The sequence below is a fragment of the Sinocyclocheilus grahami genome, unplaced genomic scaffold (assembly GCF_001515645.1).
Source record: "Sinocyclocheilus grahami isolate Dianchi unplaced genomic scaffold, SAMN03320097.WGS_v1.1 scaffold74.1, whole genome shotgun sequence".
NCBI lineage: Eukaryota > Metazoa > Chordata > Actinopteri > Cypriniformes > Cyprinidae > Sinocyclocheilus > Sinocyclocheilus grahami.
The window spans coordinates 2,873,696-2,889,148 of record NW_015505253.1 but is presented as its reverse complement, the minus strand read 5'-3'; the positions used below and the strand labels follow the sequence as shown (position 1 = coordinate 2,889,148).

Below are 15,453 nucleotides of genomic sequence, written 5' to 3'. Positions count from 1 at the left end.
ATTTCTCCAAATCTGATGAAGAAACAAACTCATCTACATCTAGGAACGCCTGTGGGTGAGTAATTTTTCAGCAAATTTTAATTTTCGAGTGAATTATTTCTTTAATTGAGTCTGTCTTCTGATGCGTTTCAGCTCTGGGTTTCGTCCTGTGTCTCGTTCTCTGTGCTGCTGTCCCGTCGCACCCAGATGTCCTCACCGGGCACCTGCTCATCCACACTGGCCACCGACATGGCACACTGCTTCCCTAAATGAGACAGCTTGGCATGCTGGGATTTGTAGTCCTTCTTGCCGTCCTCTTCCTCCTCTTCTTCCTCCTCAGCCGTGTCTCCCTCCAGCGAGAGGGCGGAAAGGGGACCCTCCACGTCCAGATCGGTGGAAGGGCTCAGAGCGGACTGGCAGAACTCGTCGTCGTCGCTCAGGATGTCTGTTTCCTTCACGTCCTGTTCCTGCTCCTCGTAGCGCTGAAGGTCGAACTGTTCCTCCACCCAGCGGTCGGTGTCGCCCGCCGGAACGATGCCCTGCTGCTGAGCATGCTGGGAGTCTGGCGAGTCGCTGTCAGGCTCGGTGTCGAAAACAATGTCTGTGTCGATGGTGAAGCGGTTCCGCACCAGTTTCCTGCGGCCCAGAGTGCGAGTCGGGGCAGAGACTGAGAACATACAAATACATGAGCATCACTAACATAGTTTACACAGAGATCTGACATTATAATATATAATGTATAAAATTTAGATTATAATATATAAAATATGATTACCATTTAAGATTGTTTTCTATGTAAATATACTGTAAAATGTAATTTATTGCTGTGATCAAAGCTGAATTTTCAGCATCATTACTCCAGTCTTCAGTGTCACATGATCCTTCAGAAATCATTATGCCGATTTGCTGCTCAGAAACATTTCTGAATATTATCAATGTTGAAAACAGTTGTGCTGCTTGATAAATAGATTCAAAAGAACAGCATTTATTTGAAATAGAAACATTATAAATGTCTTTACTGTCACTTTTTATCAATTGAATGTATTCTTGCTGGATAAGAGTATTTCTTTGTGTGTACCTGCTCTGTTCATGGCCGGTCTGGCTCCTTTAAGGGCACACAAGCGTTTTCCTCCGAAAGGAACATACTGCTGACTGAGAGGAAGACTTTCCGTCTTCAACAGCTGACGGCGCTGTTTATCTCTCAGGATGGAATGAACCATCTTCAAGAAGTCTTTCTTACTCTCTGGAGAGCTGCAGACACAATTTAAGATACAAATTTGCACAATGATGTCAGTTTATTATTCATGTTGACTTTGAATATATGTTCAAAATCCAATGCTCTAAAAATGGGTCAGCTAAATATGGTTTGTTTTTGTAGTTCACATAACAATAACAAATGTGCATTGAGGCTGTACAAGGCTCCTCCACCAGATGGTGACAGAGAGATTTTTCCCCTCATTGTTTTAGTGCCAGAGACACTGACCTGCAGCAGAGCTGAAACACTCTCTCTGGTCTTCCCTCTGATTCAGACTTCACATGGATGATCTCACACACGGCTGCACTCTCTCCATCTGAAACCACACACTATGATCAGCTCCGTTTACCTCTATAGGGTCTGACATCATCATGTATTGGTTTGTTTTGTGTGTGTTGACGGGGTCACAGGTGAGCTTACCTGTATTGGACAGTGTGCGCACTTGAAGCGCATCAGTGGGGATTATGTGACGGAAACGGAACGGATCTTTCTCTTCACCTGAGACTGATGCTCTGTGAGAACCACCCTGAGAAACAGAGACAGATGCGTGAGAAAAATGTCATTACTTCATCACTTTGATCGGGATCAGGGTGTGAACGCTGTACGATACTGCACCAAACAAGAGCATGAATACAACAGCCAGTTAACTGCTGAATACCTCTGTAAGCCCATGAAAAGAGGGAGCGAGAGAGAGGGTTGTGTTTGGGCGTAACATCCACAGCCAAAATATTCAACTGCTCTGATAGTGGATCACAACACTCACCATTTTCTTCTTCTGCTTGGAGTAATCCTTACAGATGAACACTACAGCCGTTTTGAACACTGGAGGAGAAACATATAACATTACACTTCAGTTCACTTCAGAAACAAAATGACATATCTCTCTGTCTGTCTATCTATCTATCATGAGTTGAGGTTGTATGGAAACAGAACATACCGAATGTGGCCAGCTGTGGCTCTTTCTTGCACTTTCCCAGTGAGGAGGACGGGTTGATCCATGTCACACTGGTGTGGAGGAGTAAATCTCCCATAGACAAGTCAGCAACCTGTAATCATAGCAGACGCCACCGTTAGAGCTCGCACAACACACATAGCTCGCAATCTGCAATCCAGAAGGGATCTTGTCTGTCCCTGGCTACATGGTTGAGAGATACAGTCACATTATGCAACTAAAGTTTCACTGCATTCACATAATAAGATTTAAATGTGCAGACAGATGACAGTAAATCCAGGAATAAGTAAGAAAATATGATCTGTTTTAAATTTTGATCAGCTGCAGAGCATGAAATGTGGTTGAAAATCTGAGAACCAAGTTCTGTATTATCCCAAGCTACACTTACATGCAAAAATAAAGAGTGAACTGACACCATATTTTACAATATTATTTTGATATTGTTTTATATAATAGTTGCATAAACATAAGTTAATACTGAGCAACTCGCATTTTAGAAAAAAGATCATTTAAAATCATAAATAATCAATGCACTAGGGCTGCACGATATATCGTTTCAGCATCGATATCACGCTGTGCGCACCAGCGATAGTCACATCGGTTAATACTGAGCAACTCGCATTTTAGAAAAAAGATCATTTAAAATCATAAATAAAAATGCACTAGGGCTGCACGATATATCGTTTCAGCATCGATATCACGCTGTGCGCACCAGCGATAGTCACATCGCAGGATGTGCGATGTTTAGAATACTGATCGTTATATTATACTGATCGTTTTCTTTGCTCATACACAGACACTGTGTCTACACCGGACGTGTCACGCCATCCCGTGCCGCAACAGCTAAAGTCTGTCTACACTGAGACCTTTGCAAATCATTTGAACTTTGTGCCAGTATGTCATAAATAGAACGAGGCATCAGTTTACTGTCGGGGACTTTACTTTCGTGTCTATTTGTGCCTGAAATGACACATACGCATGAAATTATGTCAAAATGCATGTCTCTGCAAGTATCCTTGTAAACACAGTTGCTTATGTCTTAGGTGAAGGTAAACAACTGAGAAAGAAAACGGATGTGTAACGATATATTCACAGCAGTTTAATGTTCCTGAGGCTTTCTGAGTCATGAAAGTTTCACTTTTGTAGCTTTAACACAATTTAAATACAATTTATTGAATTAAATTTATACAGTGAAGACTATGCAGTGTTATTTTACATTTGATTATTCAATTTCTGTACCTGAATACTGTTAGAATTACCTGAAAAATATAAAGCACTGTTTATTTAATTTGTATCTTTGTTCTATTATATTTATCTATGCTTGTAATTTGTTTATTTTCTATGTTGATTTACTCACCTACAAAATCACCCCAATCATTGATAATTGTTTTTCCAAATAGAGCTATTCAAGTCATCTGGTGATTTTTTTTTCATATCGCAATATATATCGCAGAAAAACAAAATATCGCAATGCGAGCTTTTTTCTATATCGTGCAGCCCTACAATGGACCCAAAAGACCATAGTTAATATTGATGCCAAATAATGAATTGGGATTGGACATGTGGAGTGATGCAAACAGTAAAACGTTGCTTGTCCAGTGAAATTAGTCGCCTGGATTTAAACTGATGTAAAGTTCACAAACCTCTTTCTTGTCTCCAGTCTGTTCAGAGATGAGGAGGTCAAAGACGGCTCCAAACTCCTCGTGGATCTTCTGCATCTCGTTGATGTGACTGGCAACTGTGTTCATGGCTTTCATTGCAACTACAACAGCAGAGAAAATAAATTATATATCAGTTATATGTCAATTATATAGCAGTGCATTCAGAGAGTTGGTTGAAACATAAGACTTCAGATTGATGGCTTTAAAACAGATCTCCAGTTATAACATCTTATTTGGACAATACACTACACTTTTTTAAAGAAATGAATACATTTAGCAAAGACACATTAAACTGATGACAGTAAAGACATTTATAATGTTACAAAAGATTTCCATTTCAAATAAATGCTGTTCTTTTGACTTTTCTGTTCGTCAAAGAATCCTGAAAAAAATAAATTTATCATGGTTTCCGTAGAAAAAGTGAAGCAGCACGACTGTATTCAATATTGATAATAATCAGAAATGTTTCTTAAGTAGAAAATCCGCATATTAGAATGATTTCTGAAGGATCATGTGACACTGTAGACACTGAAAATTCAGCTTCGCATCACAGGAATAAATTACATTTTACAATATATTACAATAGAAAACAGCTATTTTAAATTGTAATAATATTTCACAATATTACCGTTTTTACTGTATTTTTAATCAAATAAATGCAGCCTTGGTGAGCATAAAAGACAAAAAACATTAAAAGCAGCCATATGAAGCAGTGTCTCTCACCGTTCAGATGGTAGTGCTCCTCGCTGTCGGGGTCTGTGAGCGAGTGCAGTTCTCTCAGGAGCAGAGGGTACTTCAGCACTCTCTGGATGGGTTTGATCAGGTATGACTCCAGTGTGGACGAATGCTGCTGTTTGGGGTTGCGCTCGTCCAGAAACGCCTTGAAGGCCGTGTCTGTTTTTGCTGGAGAGGACACAAACACAGGAAGATGTGATTATGCTGTCACACGACTGATAGCGATAGAAAGGGTAGCATTTGTTATGCTTTTCACAATACAGCGCAAAATGTTTTCAAGCACATTAAGTTCTTTAAATTACTGGAAAACACTGTTAGGTAGCCATCACAAATCTGCAGGATCGACGTTAAATACTAAAAATAGCCAGCGAGGGGAAGCAGACCAACCTCACAGACACCCACACACCGCAGCAGGATTGTATTACACACCTGAGATTTACAGACCCCCAGGTGCCCGGCTCTGTGAAAATCCCAGAATTGACTGTCAGCTGAGAGTTACGTACCTTTGACCAGCACTTTGGGCACTTTGGTGTGGCTGGCACAGAAAGCGCTGTAGATCTTGAAGCGGTCGGCGTAATACAGGAACGAGCCGCCCAGAGAAAAGAGGATTTTCTGTAAGACGAGAGGGATTTTGAGAGAAATACATCAGCTATCATGGTTTGCGTTGGATAAATCTTGTTATGAATGCCTGTGAGTGATGCACTGCAACTGTAGCGTCTCAAAAAACATGGTATTATTATAACACGTACAAAAAAACATGGTATATGCCCCAGAAGAGCCCCAAACCTTGAACTCTTCTACTCGCTCCAGTTTCTCCAGGTCCGGCACCAGTCGGGTTCCGTCTTCCAGAGTCTTCAGAAACTCCACCTGAAACTCCAGCATCTCCGGGAGGTTTCCGAACAGCACGTCCAGCTATCAGATACACATGCAGGATTGAACTGAATGTGGTCAAAACTTGTAATAGTTAAAACTATAAAAATTTTGTAAAATAATTGTTCACTTCAGCAGCTTCATGTAATTTAATGTTATTAAATTCTTAAATTCTTTAATCTGTGTACTTAATTAGTTTTTATTTGTATGTTTTTTTTATTATTTGGTTTTATTTTAAGTTTTGTTAGTGTTTTTAAAATTTTTATTCATTTTTTTAAATGTTTTTCTTAATTTTTATTTCAGTTTTAAGCTTAGTTATATACACACACACACACACAAATAATATAAACATATATATAATATATATAAAAATCTCCATATATACAAGGTTATATATATGTGACCCTGGACCACAAAACCAGTCATAAGGGTCCATTTTTCGAAATTGAGATGTATGCATCACTTGAAAGCTAAATAAATAAGCTTTCCATTGATGCATGGTTTGTTAGGATAGGACGATATTTGGCCGAGATACAACTATTTGAAAATCTGGAATCTGAGTGTGCAAAAAAATCTAAATATTGAGAAAATCGCCTTTAAAGTTGTCCAAATGAAGTTCTTAGCGATGCATATTACTAATAAAAAATAAATTTTTTATATATTATATTTTAAGTTACCATTATAATTTTTTATTAATAATTTGAATTAGTTTTTATTGTTAATATCATACTTTCTCTTTTCATTTTAGTTAAATTATCATTTTTAAATAATTGTAGTTAAAGTTTTTGTAATTTTTTATTTTTTTTTTAAAATACATTTTTATTTTAGTGCATAAAGTTAAACTAAATGAAAATTAGAAATGTTGGAAACTACCTCAAATGAAAATAGTTTTTTATATTTTATTTTATTTCAGTTGAAGCAAGTTTTTATTTTATTTTTTTTTTTTTAAAGTTAACTATAATAACTCCGATTGGTTCAAAGCACTGATTTAATGAATCATTTGAGTTATCACTCAAAACTGTTCACAGAGATCCTGAATCATTTTTCAGTACCATTTTTAAGTGTTTTAGTAAAAAATACATGTAGCACATGTTGCTGTTTATGAGGATACATATTAAAACTGATCCATATCAAAAAATGATTAAATATTAGGCTTCAATGTTAGAACAGAAATTATTTTGAACAGAACAATATTTTTACTGTATTTTACATGCAGTATTTAAAAAGGTACTTGTAGACTGTGGCTGTTTAATCAAAATTATGGGTTAAAAAAATCAAGCCATATATACATAAATACATATACAATTTTTTTTAATGGCTTTAGTTTGAGTTAACTATACTAGTATATAATATATATGTATATGCACAAAAGCAGTCTTAAGTCGCTGGGGTATATTTTTAGCAATAGCTTTAATTTTACTTCAATATCAAATGTAAGTTAAATTGTGAAAATGTTTAGCTTAATGTCTGTACCTAAAAAAGTATATAATATGACATAAAATAAGCAATTTTAAATATATGCATCGACAATATATACTGCTCTCCAGATACTGTATTTGTATCAAGCCTTTAAGAGACTCCATATTGCTCAAACTACATCTCTTTAGTGTCTGCACTGCTGCATAATGAGCTCAGCTCCCATATGTAGGGCATTAAAGGAGCAGAGACACAGAGAGAAGATTGAGAACTTCCTCTCTTCTGTCTGATGTAAGTTTTCCTCGTTTTGTGTCTCCCTCCCACTCTCCTCTTTACCTCTTCTTTCTTGTGTGTGTGTTTGTCTCTGTCTCTGTGTCCTCCTACACGCTCCTCTCCATCAGTATGATTATGAAATATCATTCTGTGTTCTGGAGGTGTGTTCCAGCTCTATAATAACATGAAACCATCAGCAGCGCTTCGACTCACCTCATCCTGAGTGAGGAAAGACTCCTTCTGCAACGGGGTTAAATATCGCCCAATCAAATAGTTCAGATCCTGAAAAAGTGAGAGAACACACACAATAATATTCAAGAACAGCCTATGAACAACATGTAGAGTATTAACAATATATTTGACCACTTTCATGGCTGTTTAATGACCCTTCCATTTAAAAGAACTGGTTCCAATTTTTTTAAATATATAAACAATTTCTTCAGCTATATTGCTCAGCCTCATCACACACTCATGTCAGGTTTCATTTCTGCTGGGGTGCTTCATTCAGACTGTAGATTTAGTTCTTTGCTCAAACAGGCAGATGAATCCGAACACACCGCACATATTCCCAGCGCCGGGCAGGATGTTGGTGAAGGTGTAACTGTAATTTCAGCTGTCCTCAGAGAGACGGGAAAATACTGTCACGGCTCTGTCGTTAATCTCAACACAGCGAGCAAACATGTATATTGTAGAAAGAATCCAGCAAGATCTGGCAACACCGAGTCAAAACGTATCCTGTGAATTCTTGCACTGCACATACAGAAACAAAACTCTGATATGCATTTAAATACATCATTAACAACTACTTTTTCAATTCAGTTTTATATTCACTGTATATAATTTCTGTAAATTCTGTTGTCACTACCTGCATTTTTCAGGAATGAATTCAGTTGTAGAATGCAATTGTCACTCCCATAAATTACTGAAATGTGTGTGTGCAGAACAGCATTAAGCATTAAATGGTGAATTGTATTTAGCTGCAGTGTGTACATGACTAATATCTTCTTTTGTGTTCCATAGAAGAAGAAAAAAATGACAGTTGTCTTTTTTAGGTGAACTATCTCTTTAAATGTACAATAAAGCACACCGCATAGATTTCTGTGAGGTCATGTGACAAACTGCTGTTTTAAATCACGGCGTTCTGTTTTAAATGCTAGTTTTAAGGCAGTATGTACTACGCAGTATGCTAGTATTCCATTTCAAACACTGCCAAAGAGTGAGTGGGTGCAGAAAAAGGCAAGCCAAGGGGACAATTTCTTTCCCTCCAGGCCTCGACTCGATGAAGGGCACAAACTTATGTTTAAGTCTAACACACAGACGAGCATGTCTGACTAAAAACACACACACACACACACACTGGTACTGACTTTGACATAGGTGCGCTCCGTCTCCACAAGTTCGCAGATGACTTTGCGGAGTTTGTCGGCATCGGAGAGCTGGCGTGGAGTGGCGTTGCTCGGAGGGAGCGAGGAAGACTCCGGGCCGGACGAGGAAGAGACAACCTCGGATGAGGGATTCATCTCGTGCAGACTGCGGCAGAAAGCTGCAACCTGCTCCGTACTCTACAGAGAGAGAAAGACAGTGATGAAGAGTGAGACATCTGACAGTCCTGTGCTGTTATTACCACACACACACACACACTCCCGCTGCACCTGCAGCTGGATCCCGCTGCTCAGATGCCTGTCAGAATGAAGAATGCTATAAAAATCATTAGCACTCATTTGCTCTATTTTCAGCCTCTCCTCTCCTCCATCACTCCATCTTTTTGGCTCTCTCTCTCCATCCCTCCCTCCCTGTTCTTCTGAAATGTCTTCATTTCTTTTGAACGGCAACCAAAACATGAGCACCTGTCCATGGATGCGGTTGCTATGGGAACGACTGGGATGGCACATGGACTGTCATTCTGGCAGTAACACTGACAGACTGTAAAGTACCATCTATCTATCCGGCGCCAAAAGTGGAACGAAACAGCGCGACTCGTTTGAAGCGCGACACTCGGACCGTTTATCCACTCAGATAAAAGTTCAAACAGCTGTGCGGCACGGCGCGAGCTCACTAGAGCAGATGTGTTTACTCACTAAACAGCACTGTGAGATCCAGTGAGAAGCGTTCGGATTCAGCGAAGAACACAAATGATTTTAACTAGTTTAACGCTAGATGAAACCGCGCTGACAAACAGAAGAAACACTGTGTGCAACGATCCAGTCAGGAGACTTTTCAATCTACAAATCGCCATCATTTACCATAGATTTACTGTAGTAACACGAACTACACCATGGTATTGTGTCAGAAAGTGTGGGTATTTGTATCTAATTTTTATTATTATTAATGTAGACATGAATTAAATGAGTAATGGAGTATAATTACAGTATTTTTGTGATTAAGCTATAGTATGTGTGCATTTAGTCTATGCTAAATGTTTTTAGACTACAGTTTTTCATACAAATACCTAAAAACACACCATGGTATTGTGTCAGAAAGTGTGGGTATTTGTATCTAATTTTTATTATTATTAATGTAGACATGAATTAAATGAGTAATGGAGTATAATTACAGTATTTTTGTGATTAAGCTATAGTATGTGTGCATTTAGTCTATACTAAATGTTTTTAGACTACAGTTTTTCATACAAATACCTAAAAACCATATAGTTATATTTTTACCATGGTATTGAGGTGTGCTATATGTGTGGTTTTAACTGTGTTTATCATGATTTAAAGGTATGCTACTATGGAAGTCCAATTACTATTTAAAAAAAAAAACACTGAATAATTAAATTTCACCATATAAAAATGAGATTGCTACAATTTTTACAGATGTTACTTATTTTGATAATGAACAAAAATGTACATCTGTATCCCAGCTAGCTACTACTATCAAATGTGCATTTCTAAGAGACAAAAAAGTAATATTATTATTAATATTATCAGGCAACACAAACCCGTTTCTTGATTTGAAACAATATTACATGCAGAACATGCAGAAACTTAGAAACTTATTTTTCTATTAAGATATTTATTTTGTTAAGGAAACTTAATGGTCTGATTTCTACAACTTTCACTTTGGAGCCAAAATCTGGCTTTAAACTTGAAAGAAATAAAGATTTGACATTTATCGAGATAATTATCGATATCAACTGATATGAAAAAAATTATCGAGATAATTTTTTGGCCATATCGCCCAGTTCTAGGGCTAAGTAAAGAAAAGCTCACTTCATTGCTTTAAAAGTTCTGAAAGTGATTTCAGACATTTTGCTAAATTTCACACTTACCTGCCCTCTCTGTCAGGTAACAGGATATTAGTAAACCTCAATGTATGTAAATAAAGCATTTCTGACTGACCATGGGCTGTTTATGCTTCTCACAAAGACTACATCAGGTGCGATTTCTCAGGGCAACAATTTTACATCTGTCAGGTAATAGGATAATTATTATGTGTGTTATTAAAGAAGAACTGCTTCAAAATAAATCCTCAGGAGTGTCAGGGAATATTGGCTTCACATTGTGTCTCTGTCTGCGTGTAAACAAATAAATCAGGTCCTAAATCAGAGACGCAGAATTTCATCTCTGAGGGGTGTCGGGCTTCACCTGTCACTTTAGTCATTAGCTAAAACATCATCAGCTGCCACAAGCGGGGAGAGAACTGTCAAGATGTTTGTGATCCCGTTATCACAGAGCCATGTTCACACGCTTTCGGATACAGCAGCTGTCAGATTTCCACAGAATTTCTCCATCATTCTCTGAAACGGCACAGCCAGAGACAAGTGCATTGGGAAACAAGGAGAGCGGGAGAGAAGTAGCCCTTTCGTACACCACACATCCACCAAAAGTAACATCGGAGGCTTTTTAAAACAGAGACTCATGATTTAAAGGTATGCTACTATGGAAGTCCAATTACTATTTAAAAAAAAAACACTGAATAATTAAATTTCACCATATAAAAATGAGATTGCTACAATTTTTACAGATGTTACTTATTTTGATAATGAACAAAAATGTACATCTGTATCCCAGCTAGCTACTACTATCAAATGTGCATTTCTAAGAGACAAAAAAGTAATATTATTATTAATATTATCAGGCAACACAAACCCGTTTCTTGATTTGAAACAATATTACATGCAGAACATGCAGAAACTTAGAAACTTATTTTTCTATTAAGATATTTAATCAGTTAAGGAAACTTAATGGTCTGATTTCTACAACTTTCACTTTGGAGCCAAAATCTGGCTTTAAACTTGAAAGAAATAAAGATTTGACATTTATCGAGATAATTATCGATATCAACTGATATGAAAAAAATTATCGAGATAATTTTTTGGCCATATCGCCCAGTTCTAGGGCTAAGTAAAGAAAAGCTCACTTCATTGCTTTAAAAGTTCTGAAAGTGATTTCAGACATTTTGCTAAATTTCACACTTACCTGCCCTCTCTGTCAGGTAACAGGATATTAGTAAACCTCAATGTATGTAAATAAAGCATTTCTGACTGACCATGGGCTGTTTATGCTTCTCACAAAGACTACATCAGGTGCGATTTCTCAGGGCAACAATTTTACATCTGTCAGGTAATAGGATAATTATTATGTGTGTTATTAAAGAAGAACTGCTTCAAAATAAATCCTCAGGAGTGTCAGGGAATATTGGCTTCACATTGTGTCTCTGTCTGCGTGTAAACAAATAAATCAGGTCCTAAATCAGAGACGCAGAATTTCATCTCTGAGGGGTGTCGGGCTTCACCTGTCACTTTAGTCATTAGCTAAAACATCATCAGCTGCCACAAGCGGGGAGAGAACTGTCAAGATGTTTGTGATCCCGTTATCACAGAGCCATGTTCACACGCTTTCGGATACAGCAGCTGTCAGATTTCCACAGAATTTCTCCATCATTCTCTGAAACGGCACAGCCAGAGACAAGTGCATTGGGAAACAAGGAGAGCGGGAGAGAAGTAGCCCTTTCGTACACCACACATCCACCAAAAGTAACATCGGAGGCTTTTTAAAACAGAGACATAAAAGATTATTTGCAGAGGAAGATCAAGGCTACTGCACACAGAAAACCTCTCGTACAAAACCCAGTGATTGAAAAAGAGATATATCGTATCGATATCGATATATCGGCCGATATTCTTTGTGTATATTATAGCACAGTACCAATCAAAAGTTTTGACACTTTCCCATTTGTGTGTCCAAGCTTTTGATGGGTACTATATATAGAATACAGTATATACATAAACAGAATATATATACATAAACACATTTTTTGCAATGTTCACTCAAATGTGGTGATCAAACACTTATAATGGCGTGACAGAGATATGTAATGGAGGCAGGGCACTTAAAGGGATAGTTCAAATTTTCATTTTTGGGTGAACTATCCCTTTAACAATTTAACAATAAACTTTATTATGCAAAATGAGTCTGACATCAGTGCACTGAACAGTAAAGTGGAAGTTTATTCAACTTTATTTAAATTCAATTCCATTCAACTTTATTCCATTGAAGTTTATTTCACTCCGGAACATTCATTCACGGATTTGCACTACTGTCTTCACACACAGATGAAACTTACTAGAGAAGTGTGAATTGTGACATAATATACCTCTGTAAAGAAATACAATTTAAATTCACGTCTCACGCACTGTAATGCCCTTTGAATGCAACGTATACATTCCCTTCGAACTGGAATCATGGCGGAATATCAAGTTCAAGTTCAAGTTCATCAGCTGCCACAAGCGGGGAGAGAACTGTCAAGATGTTTGTGATCCCGTTATCACAGAGACATGGTGAATATCAAGTGAAGTCCACTTCACAGGGCACTTATGGTCGAATAAGACAACGCTTGAATGCTGCTGCCTGAACAAGAGACCTCCTTACTGAAGTGAAAGTGTTGGCTGGTGTCACTATCTCGTGAATGCGGCGGCCCGTAACTCCCGGACACCGGAGGCTATCGATGCGGAGGTGGTCTCAAATGGTCTCATATGGCTGTTCAAAGTTTCAATGGTATTCCATACCCTTAAGCTTTAAAGCGTTTCATCCAGATCGTCAGTAGCAAACAATGAAGCTGGACAAACTACGTAATTACACCATCTACAAGCATTTTATCTGCGTTTTATGTTCTGTAAAAAAAAATTCATATCGGTGGCATATGAATGATATGGCATATCGGCTGATAAAATCGGCAAAACGATATATCGGTTGGGCTCTAGTATCAAGTATTAACACAGTAGAATGTTCCATGTACAAATTACTTACACTATGTAAAACAATGGCACTTTTTACTAGAAAACCCAAACATCTGACATTCTGAGAGCAACAATCCACAAAACACCAACAAAAACCAGCACATAAACCCAAAGCATCAACAAGCCCCAGCTCAGGATAAGAAAAAACAACCGATTCATGAAAATATGTAACCAGCTGCTCATTAAAACCATCCTTGTGATTAGCATTTTGCAAAGAGAAAAGTGCTAATATTGACTTTCAACTACCTTTATTTACTTAGCAGACTATAGGTGCTTATTTTGGCTGACACGTTTTTTTTTTTTTTAACGTGTGAAAGCTGCTTTCCTTGTTCATTAGCGGCGAGTGTCTTAGCGGTCCTTGAATGCCCACACAAGGACACACAAAGGATGAATTACAGTGTTTCTCTCAGTGTCCTTGAGTCTCAGAACAGCATAACAGCAGAGAGAAACCCTGCACGTCCAGCACACAACACAATAAAACACATTAACTGCTGGGAAAATGCCAATGTCACTGCTGTGAAAGGAAAACACACTTGTTAGTGGTGTTTGCTGAGGTGTAGAGCTCACAAACTCCTGTCTGAACAAACCCCTAACCCTAAAGATGCGTCATATTAGTGAAAAATTGCAGGCAAAAAAGTACATTGTCTATTGTTAATGTTCTCACAAAGACGTCATTTTCAAATCAAGCAGCTTTTTGCCAGTCAACGAGTGGCGAATCTGCATGAACAACTTGAAACAATTGCGAAATTTGTGCTGTAAATCTTTCGCCCCTGTGCAAAATTCCCAAACGCATGGATTCCTATTGAAATTTTAAAGAAAATTTGTCAAATAAATGTCAACTGACTTTAAGGTAACTGTCATTTTAAGTATGAAATCTTGCAGCATAACTTCACAGATAAGGGTGTTCATATTCCAATATTAGTGTTCATATTCCTGACTTTGTATGAACTTAGTGTTACAATGGAATTATGGATCTTTTTATTGATCTTATGAGTATAAAATGTTGCACACTGTGAAGAAACAAACACATGCCTACACCTACACAAAGGGAAATCCACACTTCCAGTGAACTTTCCTCCATGAAATCCCAACAAGATCATCACACCCTACTTAAAATAACAACTTAAACCAGCCTTAGGTGGTTTGATGGTCTTAACAGATATATGCTGGTCTATGAGCAAGGATAAACTGTTCAAAAGTGTCCAAAATCCCTCTAAAACCATCAAAAATCTAGCTGGAAACCAGTTTAGTATGATGTCAAGACCACTTTAGGCTGGTTTAAACTCTTTTTTCCAGCATGCAAAAGCACAAAATTGCTCACAAATTACAATCTGACTGCTCTATAAAAGACTAAAAGGCTAAAAAGTAAAACCCTACCAAAAAAAAAAATAAACACAAAATGGTGCAATCATAGTATTGGATGGTAACAACATGGCACTCTGGATATATGATGATATGCATGATATTTACATGGTACTCTAAGGTATTTCAAAGAACACCATGGTACTATCACACAAAAAACAACATAGCATTACCAGAGTAAAATTCAATATATTAACAATTATGTCACTCTTGACTAGAAAACCCAAACATCTGACATTCTGACAGCAACCATTCAACAAAAACCAGCACAGAAACCCAAAGCATCAATAAGCCCCAGCCCCGGATAAGAAAAAACTATCCAACTGATCAATAAATTATGGAAAAAAAAGTGATTTAAGAAAAACGGCAGTCATAAACGCTTCTCACCAGGTGCAGCAGGTCATATATAGAGTCCGATGAGCGTTTGCTGTGTCGGTTGCTTTTGAGCACAGACATGACTGACTCGGGACCAGCAGAAACAGCCTCGGAGAGGAACACGCCGGCCCACCGTCACTGACGCTGGATCAGTTACAGGAAATGCCTCAGAAATCACAGATTCACTGCTGCAGCGCCCGACAACATCCCTCCGCTTATGACAAATAGAACAAATGACAGAGCAGAGAGAGAGAGAGAGAGAGAGAGAGAGAGAGAGAGAAAGAGAGAGAGAGAGAGAGAGAGAGAGATAACACCAGGCGCTCTTCTCTCTCTC

The 15,453-nt window shown here is 37.9% G+C and overlaps 1 protein-coding gene across 1 annotated transcript; it reads right to left on the bottom strand.

The window, feature by feature from the left end:
- Window positions 1-58: 58 nt before the first annotated feature.
- Window positions 59-15,325, bottom strand: LOC107585744 (T-lymphoma invasion and metastasis-inducing protein 1-like). Its single transcript, XM_016272900.1, has 13 exons — window positions 15,132-15,325; window positions 8,509-8,703; window positions 7,355-7,423; window positions 5,369-5,494; window positions 5,086-5,194; window positions 4,571-4,750; window positions 3,830-3,948; window positions 2,172-2,280; window positions 1,998-2,056; window positions 1,655-1,760; window positions 1,463-1,550; window positions 1,058-1,230; window positions 59-646 (listed from the first exon to the last, which is right to left on the bottom strand). Exons 1-13 carry the CDS (start codon window positions 15,198-15,200, stop codon window positions 129-131), a joined length of 1,920 nt encoding a protein of 639 aa, XP_016128386.1. The 5' UTR covers window positions 15,201-15,325; the 3' UTR covers window positions 59-128.
- Window positions 15,326-15,453: the final 128 nt, after the last annotated feature.